Source organism: Atheta coriaria, unplaced genomic scaffold (genome assembly GCF_025399875.1).
Source record: "Atheta coriaria isolate IRGN ID8LTWV9N9 unplaced genomic scaffold, Caltech_Dcor_3.1 hic_scaffold_8_pilon, whole genome shotgun sequence".
Taxonomy (NCBI): domain Eukaryota; kingdom Metazoa; phylum Arthropoda; class Insecta; order Coleoptera; family Staphylinidae; genus Dalotia; species Dalotia coriaria.
Genome location: NW_027045450.1, coordinates 6,974,571 through 6,987,339, shown reverse-complemented (window position 1 = coordinate 6,987,339; position 12,769 = coordinate 6,974,571). Strand labels below are relative to the sequence as shown.

The following is a 12,769-nucleotide window of genomic DNA, read 5'->3' as shown; positions in this document are numbered from 1 at the left end:
TCCGAAAAGTTAAATATTTTCCAAGCACACACAAAAAATCCAATTATTTTCGCTTTTGTATCTTAATCGTAACTAAGTGAAGACGTAAAATTGAAAGCCTCAGCGAATATCTGCCGAGAGCGCGCAGCAAAGAGCAATCAGTTAATAAATAAACGATTTATGGCCTGTCGGGGGGCAGTACGACGAGCTAACGCTAATAAAATCTACTTATCCCGTGCGCCGCGGCGCGCACAGAAAAATGTCATGAATATAAAATCGCGGAGGCAAATCTTTTCATTTGCATCGGAAAGCCTTGCCCCCATCATGCACGCGTTCGTCGGGTAGTGGTAGTGGTGGTGGGCGAGATTGCCTGCCGAGGAATTTATACGCGCTTATTACGATAAATTCCGGCGAGCGATCTCCCCGGCTTGGATTTTTCCGCTCGTCGCCGGCTGGTTGCCAGTCTCACCACAGCATTTTTACCAAAAATTCCAAGGAATTGGGTCAAGCACACATACAAAGTCCAGCAACATTTTTTTCCGGTCATCAAATCAAACCATATTCGATTTGCAATTATTTCTGAATATGATCCGCCGAAATTCCATTAAAAAACGATTTATAACCTTGTTAATCCAGTCGGTAAGTGCGTCAAAAGAAAAAGCCGATGCATAATGGAAGCGTATAATTAGTTTTGGCTTTATGGCGTCACCGTCAGAGAATTTCATTTACTACAGCACTACTAAAAGTGCTTATGTGAGAATTTCAAAGAAAACTTTTAACGAGTTTTAGCCAGCAGAGAAAAAAATAATAATAACCATCTAGTAAATACGTTAAGAGTCCAAAATAGATTAGCGCAGCACACAAATATTACTTAAACCGAGATAAAATCAACGTTTTTGTGTCGCCGGCATCAATTTTGCACGCGCCATTAGTTCGTGTTTGCTACTTTGCCCGGCGCCTCCACCACGCTTCGCACTCGACCGCAGCCGGGAATGTTTTCATGACAGTCACAAAAAAATACTCGACGTTATCAACGCACACACATATTTATGCTATGTGTGTGTGTGTGTGTGTGTGTGTGTGTGTGTATGTGTGAGAGTAAATGTAACATATTGATTTTATCTCTCGTCCGGAATATGCTGCCGCCTAATTATTGTGTTACAGTGCAACTCGAGCCAATTTGCGCCCTTCCACTCGAATCAGAAGCGATTAGCGTCGCTGGCGAATGGAACGCATGAAATCGAAGAGGCGCTTCTTACTTGTTTATCTAATAGTTTGCATATTAGCTCCGACAGCGTGCGCGTTAACTTTCGAGCGTGCGGCTGGTTAGCGATGCGATTATGTGCGCGTTGGATGATGGGGACGGAAGCGTCGAAAAGCGTGGCAGAATGCCGGTGTATTAGTGTCGTACGGTTGCCGTGCTGCTGCCAGCAGCCAATTGCCAGCCTCAGCCGCCTCCGACGCGCGATTTAACTAAATTACACCACCTTTAGTCATGCGATTACTCTCGGGATTCTTTTTGAATAAGGTCTAATTCGGTAACAAATGCAACGACACCGAAAGACAAAAAATCCGCTAAAAAGTTTTCGCTGTAGCCAAAAAGTGAATTTACATGCTCAGAAATATAAAAAAATTGCGTGAAACCCTCGGACGAAAATTTTACTTAAATATTCTTGTCTATTTAAAATTCTAAACCGGTCTCAATCCGTACTTAAAGAGCGTGAACCTAAAGACAACAAAAATCGCTTAAAAAGGGGTTTCCAAGTCCTTGGAGAGACCGATCCGCAGGCCTTTTTGGCCGTTGGCGATTTACCCCATCTTCACTCTGCGTCAGAGGCGAAAGAAAACATTTTCCAATCAATAGATGCGAACGTCCGATATGCGAGCCAGTTGGGGTCTGAGGATGCGATCGCTTCGCCGCATATGCATATCTAAATTTCCCGAGGAGCAGCGAATTCTGCGAGGCGTCACGTCCGCAATGCTGATCGACGCGCTTATAGGCTAATTTTTCAAGGCGGCTTAGGCTCTTTAGCGCTGACCCTATTTCCTGAGAGCGATCAGGATCATGATCACGATCATGATGTGCGTAGAACCATTCCTTAATCGCCATATGGATGGAGAGGTGAATGGGGGTAAGTAAACGGACAAGAACTGACTATATATCATGATCATATTCTAAAATGTTTGAAATCGTTTAGTTTTTTATTAATAACTTGGAAACTATTTGGGTTAGGATCAAAATTTTTTAAAAAATAAGTTTGGAAATATATTTTACATTAATTTGAGTAAAAATTTACGTGATTAGATTGTTGTATAAAAAGTTATAAACAATTAAAATTGATTTTGTTTAATTTTTACCAATTTGGTACAAATTGGCATGTAACTGCTGATAACAGATTGTTATCATAAAAATATTTTTTGAAATCTATTCAGAATTTCTTACCAAATAAATTTCTGAAGTAATAATTAACATAACTTAATTGATTTTCGAGTTATTATTGAACAACTATATCCGTAACTGTCGCAAAGTCATTGTTTCCAATTGAAAATATAAATACCAAGTTTTAATTAAACTTTTTTACGATTGAAAAACACAACAACCACTAGATTTTGCATATTTTAATTAACGTTGTGTAGTTTCATGGCTTTTTTCTATTCGTTTGTGTTTTGAAAAGTTGGAAAACAAACAAAACTTGTGCGCAAACACAATTTTTGCCAAATAATAACGTGCAATTACGGACGTTTCACGCACGACAACATTTTCCGGAAACGCTTGAAATGAACTCGCATGTCGCGCATTTTCATCGAGACACACCGCCGTCGCATTTCATGAAAACGTCGACGCAAACGAGCCAACTTAAACGCTGAAATAAGAACACATCGCGCAAGCAACGCGAGCTGCAAATGTGAAACGAAAGAGACGTCGTCGTCGTCTTGGAGCAGCAGCAGCAGAAAAAAAAACTTCGCTAAGTACGTACGCAACGAGAGAAAAGGTAAGAAAAGCGCCTCAAACAGCTGGCGATCTTTCGCTGGCGGATTTTTTCTTTGCGCCGGCAGTTATTTACTCGCAATTCGTGGTACGCTTTTTTGATGGCGGGTTTTCCCCTTTTCGGCAGCGTGCGTTTGCGTCATGGATAACGCAAGATAAAAAAAAAAACGTGCGCATAACGAGCGTTTTGGTCGAGCGCCGAGACAAACTCATACTTTCCCTCCACGAAAGGGAAACCTTTTGGGGGAAACGACGAGAGCAAATATGTAAGTTACGAAAATCGCGTATGAATATATCGCCGGCGATGTTTGCGCCAACACGCTCGTATGTGTTGGACGCGATAAATTCAACCGGAATTGATATTTGTTTACTTTCGCATGTCTCACCTTCCAGGCGCACACGAACACGAAACAAACGGCTTCTGAATACATATATTACAAGTTTCATCCGTGACATGATGCAAAATATATCGCAAAATGTAAGCTAATCTATAGTTTTTGTTGGGAAAACAGCGAAAATGTAAACTGCAACATAAAAGATTTTAGTGCGCACTTTGCATAAGTTGTTAAAATGCATTTTGCTAATTAAAAATAAACTTATTTGTAAATAACGCCAGAGTGTTGAATTTAGTGCAAAATACTCACATGTATAATTAAATACTTTCCAAACTAGTATTTTATAATAAAATTTAATTAAAATGTATGAAATTTCAGTGCTGGGATGCAGGATTTAGTCCAAAAGTAACGGTTAAATGAAATTACCCTCAAAGCGTTAACCTAATTTCACTACACTCATAAAAACATTATTATATTTACAGTTATGATATAGAATTATTAATGGTAAATAAATTGTCTGCGCCGTAAAAAATTCACAGATTTTTTTTTACAAAGGCAAAGCTGTTTTTTGTCCTGTATTTTTATCCTGTGCCTTTAAACCCCCCGAAAAAGGACTGTTTTTGACAAGGTTAAATTAAATCATTCATCTTTTATTAATTTTTTTTCTGCATCCGTAATTTAAATCCCGAGAAAAATATTTCGTTATTAATACGTTGGTGGATTGCGATGCAAGATGTCACCGGGATTACAAAAGCGTGGAAAATTGAATGCCGCCCCCACGAGGACATTTTGTGATACACGTTTTTGACGTGTCGCAATATCGACGGCGGTGAATAAATACGATTCTTCACGAAATTCCAATATATAGTTGGCGTTCACGGCATGCAGAAGAGCAGCGCTTCGGAGGCGGCACCATAAGGTGCGAACATGTGCGCGAATGCGGACGTGTGAGTGCGCGAGTGCGGATGCGAATGTTCACGCATGCAAAGTGGAAGGCTGCTTCCTGTTTGCCGCCTCCGCGCTTCCGTTTCACTTCGTTTTCGGGCGCGAACATGTGGAATTCACTCGCGTCAAAGTACTACATTTCGAAAATGGTAATAATAGCCGTAAAATATTCAAGAAAATTGACTTCGCATTTGCAATCATGATAATCACAGCGATTTTAAGCGAAAGAAAATTTGTATTTTTAGAATTTTACTAAAAGCACTGCGCGGAAGAATTTTATCGGTGATAATTTTAAATTTACATTTTCATGTGAAAAAACATTAAAATATTCGACACATTCGACAGGGTGCACATATGTGACCAAACTCTCTGCGCAGCAAAAAAAAAATTGCAAAACTTGCAAATGAATCCCGGGGTGTTAAATATCGATAGTCCTAGCAGCGTTCCCGCTGTGTAATAATTCAACATTAAACCGTTTGCGCGCGTCCCTCTGTCGACATCGTCCCCGTTTGTGTTTATTTCTTTCGAATTTATTTCCACCATATCGCACTCTGCATTCCGCATTCTGCTTCGCACAGCAGCGCAATAAAACGCGCCGCATGCCCGCATAAATAACGAATTATTATCCTTCACAGTCTTCACTGCGAATAGTGCCCAAACAGGACTTCCGCCCATTCCTCCCATAGGACCCAAACGCACGCCCGGCAAGATTAAGTCCAAGATACACTCCGGCGGTATTGATTCTGGATCATTTCTCATTGGTTATTCAGTCGGACTGCTCTCATGACCGGAATAAATTATCAATCCAAACGCGGCGCGGCGCGCCTCTCAAGACCCCAATAAAGTTGAGTAAACAAAAAATAATCCAATTAAAAGCAGCGGATTAGAGATAGTTGGGCATCAAAAACAAAGCGCGCTTAAAATGTCGAAATAGTGACAGATTGCGCTGTGACATGGCGGATTTATGCGCTCACTATGTTTTGCTGCAGCCGAGTGAATACACCTTCAAGCCTCCGGAGCGCAGCGAGTGCTTTGGGAGCAGCTATATATGCAAACCTAGGAATTATAGCCGATGGACGGGTGCTACACGGGAGCGTAATGCGCGACGAACAGCATGAACAACTCGCGTGTGACGTGCACTGTAAACAGATTTTCGAGTTAATCCCGAGCGGAGCGAATCGTGACACATCCACTTTCCACGTCAGAAAAACACCATACAACGATGCAATTTAGTGCAAAACTACACAAAATAACTATTTTGATTTCAACGCGAATTTTGATTGCAATTAACGCATAAATCATAAATAAATAATTTTTGTATTTTTTTCGGAGGTAAGAATGGTGGAATTCTAATTTAAGATAGTTTACAAGCTGAAACAAAGATGTTTACCCCAGTTTTTTGCCGGCTGCCGCTCGGAGATGAACTTTAACGCGATTAATGAAGCGAGTTAAAACACAGATAAGCCGGCAAACGGCGTACCGGGCGCGCTCACAAATTGAAAAATATTGCTGCACATTTAGTTAATGCTCGCGCATTAATAACGGAAGTTGTGCGCGCCGGCAGCGCGACTCTCGCTGCACCGGAAGACGCGCATCTTTTATTTATTACAATCTTTAGGTTTTATTGCGCGCGCTTGGACCCAAACAAACAAAAATTCAAATTAAGTTTACGTACTGCTCTCAGTTACTCATTTTACTTTGATTTTTTGCGCATTTTGAATGTTTGTACAGTTATTTCTTTTTTATTTGAATAGTATATTAAGTAACAAGTGGTTAAAGGAAGACTTTACTCACTAGTTTGATTGAGTGTGAGTGTAGAGAGCGTTTAAGCAATCGAGTGTTTAACAACGTTTAGCCACGTGACGCTTAAGCTATTTTTTCTACTGCCACTTTATTTCCATGTTGAGCCGCAGCAGCGCCTGCTTTGACGTGTTTAACTGACGTCGTATGGTATTTTATACGGTCTTGTGCTGCATCGTAGGCAAATGCGCATGCGCAACCTCAGTCCCGTAGATAATGCCCGTATATAATAGACATTACTCACGGCTTGACCCTTCGTATATAAACTACTACTTTTTATGCCCAAAAACCGTGGAAAAACTGCCGCTTTGTAGATGAAAGTAGAAAAAATATTTATAAAAAATACGTATACCCATCAATATCCTTACTGTAAGTAATAGAAGAAGCATCTGCGAACGGTGGCTGAATGCGGAATGATTATGAAAACCGACTGCGGAAATGTGAAATAAAGTGAAAACATTACTTATCCGGCCCGGGTGCCGGAGCGAAACCTTCGAATCCCTGCCAGTCGTGCGCCTTTTTTATTAAATTTCGATTTGGAGTTTCGTAATCCGATAAAGCCGCGCAGACACATCGAGCGAAAAGGTCCGAAATATTACTACTACTATACTAGCTTTAACACTACTGGAAACCCCAAAAAAAAAAGCACGCAATCTTCATCATCAAGGACCTAACCCCAAGTGTTCATTGTTTCCCAGGCGCGTGATTAACAAGCCAAATGATGCCACGCGCATGTGGCCCTTTCGGCATGTTGTAATTAATTTTTGCGCCGCGCTGAATATGCGAAACATTTGTAACAAATTTTGACGAGCGACGTGCGGGACGCCAAAACCCTTCTCGCAAAAGGCGAACCCTTGACATGCCGCCGCCGCCGCCGCCGCCAAACCAAGGTAAGGTGAAGTTGAAGAGATACGTTGCGATGCCTTCGAGCGGGGTTTTGGAAATTCAAGCCGGCGGGTGCGCCCGCCGCTGGATTTATTGCCGACGTTGAATAGTACTTTGCCACAGGTATGCCTGCGAATTCGGCGCGTTCGGCCGTATGTAGGCCGCATTATAATATATTTCGCCTAGCGGAGGTGCGCTTATTTATGGGCTGGTGGTGCCGGCGGCGCCGTCGACCTCGGAAATCATTTCTGGATTGCTCCCATATCTCATATTTGCCAAAGCAACCGAAAAAAAAAAATATGACTTCATGCAAACACACGTTCGTCCTCGTTTCAACTAATGAGAAGCCTCCGTGTACGCCATGTTGTACTTCGTAGTATATTATCACAAAACTTTCCGCATGATTAGAAATGATGGCGGGACATGCAGAGAACAGAAATGACAGGATTATTACCGCCCGACAAACAAAGGCTCTTGTTAGCACTGAGATAACGAAACGAAACGATAACGGCCGTTTGCCGCCCCCGCCGGGCCGTAACTGTGGCGGTTTCCCAGCGAAGACTAGTCGTAGCACATCCTCGGCGGGTACGTGCCGCTGCAAACTACCATAGGTACGGCGCCGGCCGCCCGATAATGGAATAACAATGGGGCGCAAATTTATGCGCGCGGCGCTACGAAAGCGAACGCCCTTTTTCCGGCGGCGGCGGCGGCCGCGTGGCTGATTACAAATTGGCCGGCTTACGGACTCGCATCGCACATCCCGGCGACATAAACCACGATTTGCTGCTGGTGCTCGCTCTCCGGGGAGGAGGAAAAGGCAGTCGATTTGATTTCGGAAAGGAAAGCACTCCCTATTGTACGTGTCCGCGTACGTGGTTCTACTTCCGGCGCGTGACAAACGCGCGCAAAGTGCAAATCATCTAATCGTGCGTTTAACTTAAAATTACTAGCGCACAGAGTTGAAAGATGCCGACGTTATACTAACACATACATACTTACATAGACGCCGAGTATTCAAGTTAATCAATTCGCAAGTAGTTGGAGTCGAGTGGTTAAAGTGGCCGTGCATGAACTGCATCGATCGCAAACGCCTTTGATTTCGCAATGCCGCCGACCAAAAACCGAAAATAATTAAAATTCTTTCGGGCGCGCGCGCGCGCGTCTCGCTCCGCCGAGTTTTGATTCGGATGGGAATTTCGAACTTGCGACGAATTAAGTTCGCTCGGCTGGTGCACAAACAACGGCCACTTCACTCGACGCTGGCGGCTGCGGTGGCGCAAGTTAAAAAGTACAACTTTTATTATGGTAATCTTTTATCGCCGCGTGCATTCCGATTCGGTTTATTTTACTCTTGCACAAAACGGGGCGCTTATTGTCAAAGGCCGTTTTTCTTTCGGCTTTCCTGCGTGTGTTTTCAACCCCACATAAAATAACACAACGACAGAAAGCCCCAGAGACACCCGAGGCCAGCCGGACGACTAGGAAATGAACAAATTGTGAAATTAAACGAAGCGCACTACAAATACCATAGTTTAACCCAAACACACAAGTTCGCTGGTTCTTTGAAGTCCATTGCATCGCACAACATTTAAAATTATTCCGCTACTAGTAATTTCTTTGTACTTACAGTAAAAGGCAGCAGAAGCTCATGCGTCTCGTTGCCCTTCCACAGTTGCGAATCCCTCGGCAATAACGGCAGATCGCATCCGAGCAAATCGACCTTCTCCTCCAACTGGGTCTGAATGCGCTGCGGAATGAATTCGTTCGTCGGCGTCGTAGAGGATGCCGCCGCCGCCGCTGTTGGAGTCAGTGTTGTTGAAGTTGACGGCGTGGCTTTCTTTGTCGGCGGCGATGAAATTCCTCCTGCTGTCGTCGCATCGGTCGACATGATTCTATTTGTCGTGCTCGTCGCTTCAGATAAGACAGACTGTTGCACGCTGGTGCCGCTAGAGGGCGGACTGCTCGCACTCGCAATTGTACTTGTAACCCTTGTGATTACAGTCGTTGCAGCATTTCCGACAATTGGAATTGCACTCGTTGCGTGAGTATTTTCCTTGGGTTGGGCGCTTGTTGACAAGGCGATGGGAATTCTTCCGGTTGTTATTGACGACGGCTGGGTTACCAACGGTGACTCTACGCCATGCACCAACGAGAGAGTCATTTGGAGTGCCAGCAGACACAATACCGAACGGTATTTCATTTTATTTTCGGTTATTTACTCGGTTTTTACGAAGAAAATCATTTGGATGTGTGTATAACCTAGAAATAGAGAAAAAGTTTGGTTAGGATAAAAGGACTTAACCTAATCCCTACTAATATTATAAATGCGAAAGTCCTGATGTTTGTTACACTTTCACGCAAAAACTACTTAACCGATCATCATGAAAATTTGTACACATATTCTTAGTGGTCCCCGAATGGTTACAGGCTACTTTTTATTTAATAAAAAAAATTATTTTTTAAATAAAATAAAGAAATTGTTTAGCCAATAATACCTCTGCATCTGGCTATTTGACTACTTCAACGCCATCTAGCATTCCAGCAATGAAGCTCAAACCTAAGTACTATAGTACCATCACACTGTATTATCACACTGTATTACCGACAGCTACGTCAACATCAAATCCAATTGACTACACCATGGAGACTGTTCACTATACTTCAATAGACTATACTTTCAGCCATTTTAAACTTCCCGCCATTCTACTTCATTGTTACTTCTTCTGTGACTACAGACGCGTACGGAAGCAACTTCATTATTTTAGATATTCGCGAGCGAAGCCGCGGCTTAAAGCAAGTAATCTATAATGTAAAAATAAATCGTAAAATTTGTTGGTAAGCGCATAACTCAACAACGCCTCGACCAATTTGGCCAATTATTTTTTTTAAATGTTCGTTAAAGTCTTAGGATGGTTTTTACGGCAAGAAAAATTCGAATAATTACCGGGAAAAGCCTAAAGACAGCCCTTTTATATAAGATAAAAGTTGACATTGAGATTCAATCATAGTAATAGTTAAATAGTTGAATCCGCGATGGCGCGCTGAAGTGCATTATTAACTATTCTTTATATAATTATTTTTTAAAATAAAATTGCGAATCTTATTGATAGAATTAACACATACTACGTGTATGTCTAGAAAAGAGAGTAAAAAAAATTACATTTTTATTAAGTTGCGGGCAAAAGCTAGTACTTAATATTAATGGATTTATGGATTACGTAATGAATAATTAACGCAAATTGCTGTGAAATATAATATTTCACCATGGTTGCGCTGGTAACAGCGTACATGACAACTCAATTAACCCATTCTTGGACAGCGGATGACCGAGGAGAGTCCGCCCATCACTCACGTCGAGAGCGGGAAGCATCTGCACAGCAGGAAGCACACCACTGATGTGCTACCACCAATTAGACAATCCATTCAATAAGTTTGCGCCCGATGCGGCGTCCTCGTGCCGGATCACGTCCGCGGCGCGGTCTTACGTAATCCGGCCACGTTTACGGCCAGAATTCGATATCGAAGACTGACACGCCGGAGTTTTCCATTCGCTCAATATGTCCCGCAACTACAACTTCGGTTTCTACTTCAAGCAAATTGCGCTTTTGCCAAAAAGAGGAGCTGATATTCCTTTCATCACAAACAAAAATAAAAAGAAAAAACTCTTTTACTTTAAGAGTATTCAGAGCTGAAGGGAAAACAAACCGAAAAAAAAAGAGAGGAAAAAAGCAGAAAATGCAAAATAACTGAACCAATAGTAGAAATTCAAGCGGAATTTCTAGTTTCTTTTAAAAGTAGTCCGTGGAAATATTTGTGTAAAAACCGCATGGTTCCCGGCTAACAATTCCACACGCATTGTGGGTATATTGTCCATTCTGCACGGTTTCATTTCGTTGCGGTGCAAAATTGCAATGCTTCAATGCATTTTCGCGCTAATTAATTAAGCGCGCAATCGCCGCAAGAATGCAACGCGCCGAGAATCTTGAAAATAAAAGGAAAAAAGTACTAAAAATAAAATAAACTTAGAGTTTCCTCCAGCGGCTACATTTCAATCAAATTATCTTAGTATTTATTTAAGAAAAACATAAAATTTTAATTTCTCAAAATGTAAATTTTATTGATTTTCAAACAAAAACGCTATTAATGAAGCAAGAATGAAACGGCAAGGACGCCGAGGCCCCGAAAACAAATGATTAATATTAAAATCATTATCCGGTTCAGCAGTCGCCTGACGCTCGGAATGCTGCCCCCCAGATTGATATTACTCTCTCGGCGGGTCGAAGCGCTTAATTAATAGCGTCATATTCAGCCTCATGCCGAGGCCACTTGCGCGCGTCAGATACCTACTCGAATTCGTCGAGAACTCTGAACTTCGATTGCGATTTTCCTTACTCCACCAATCTTACAATTACCCAACACGCTAATGGTTTTCTCCGTATTAATATATTCAATATTCAAATCGAATCTTCTCTAAGCTGTAAAGTGATATTTATATCAATTAGTCGCTAACCCGCCGACTGACTCCGAAACTACACTATTACCTGATACCTCCGGTTTACGACTTGTGCATAGTTCGTGGTCTTAGCCGCGCAGATCTCGAGTTTATGCCGTGACGGCAAGCGCATTAAAATTTGCGCGGTCGCATTTGCGGTCTCGTGACTGCCGTCTTGCTTTCCACGGCGACAAGAAGCAGTGAAACCGTTCACGGTGGCGCGGCGAATTCCCAGCGGAATGTCGCCGCCGGCGTCAAACGATCGCGGCGGATTTAATGCAAGCAAACGCATCGCAAAACAACAACAACGGGTTAAAAACCAGCACACTCCATGTCAAAACATTCAAAATAACACAAAATAAAAAGATGATTATCTTTTGAAAAGGCGTAATTTTCGCGCGTCTGAATTTGGCAGGCGATAAGGATAAGCATGAAGATTTCAATTTTATTCGAACGATTTTCGTCTGAGGCTGGGTCTGAGAGTCCGGAGTTTGGAAATTGGATGCGAATGAATGTTTTACACGGCCGTGTTTCGCGTCGTCGCGTCGTCGTCGTCGTCGTGGTGCGACTTGTTAATGCAGACACCCTTCAAACGCTCTTCGCGAGAGAAGATGAAAGTTTCCACAGTGAGCCTGAGTGTCCTCGGCCTCAGCTGCTCGCAGCGCGGATAAATAATAAATTGTAAAATTAGGAAAGTTTGTCGCGGGGATATTCTTCAGTTTTCGTCAAGGCACGCTTAAAAAATAATGAAACATTTGCATCGACTCCCATGGTGTACTTAGGCCTGACATTAATACATTTTTAGTTTGATTTTTGGGTGAATTTAATCTTAAAACGATGAAAATCATGTTAAAAACGTGTTTTTTATTATAATTTATTTGTTTTGAACTTAATACCTGTGTTTTTATTTAATTTTGTTTTGTCTACCAGTGTTATACACCCAGTTAGACGGTTAATTTTCTTTTTGTGCCATTTAATTTTAATTAATAATGCATTAATGCGACTTAGCAAACAAGAACTTTGACCCAGCGTAACGAAGACAAAAAAAGGCTAAGAAACGGCGAAATGCTTGTTATCTGCAAGACGGAATCTGCTTAAAAGTGTCCGAAATAATTCAACGAGATGCTTAAGCGCTAAATCGCTTTGCGCGTCACGTTTCTCGCAGCGTTTAAAATTGAAATGTTCAAATTCAGTTCCGAAGCAATTACTGCAAGTATTACAATCAATTTTTAATGCTCGTTAAATTTCCCTTTGAAAAAAATAAACTTTATTCCAACCATTTCGGTGTCGATTCAACAATAAATTTTTTATTTCCACGCTTTGGGAGCGATTATACGTTTTGTT

The 12,769-nt window shown here is 41.9% G+C and overlaps 1 protein-coding gene across 2 annotated transcripts in view; it reads right to left on the bottom strand.

Annotated features, from left to right (window-relative positions):
- The window catches only part of wry (delta and Notch-like EGF repeat containing weary), a 34,103-nt gene that overhangs the window by 19,252 nt on the left and 2,082 nt on the right, over window positions 1-12,769 (bottom strand). For both annotated transcript variants that reach the window (XM_065309732.1, XM_065309733.1), the window contains exon 2: window positions 8,561-9,192. In XM_065309732.1, the coding sequence (XP_065165804.1) occupies window positions 8,561-9,133 (573 nt within the window). In that variant the 5' untranslated portion in view covers window positions 9,134-9,192. The remainder of the gene's footprint in view (window positions 1-8,560; window positions 9,193-12,769) is intronic.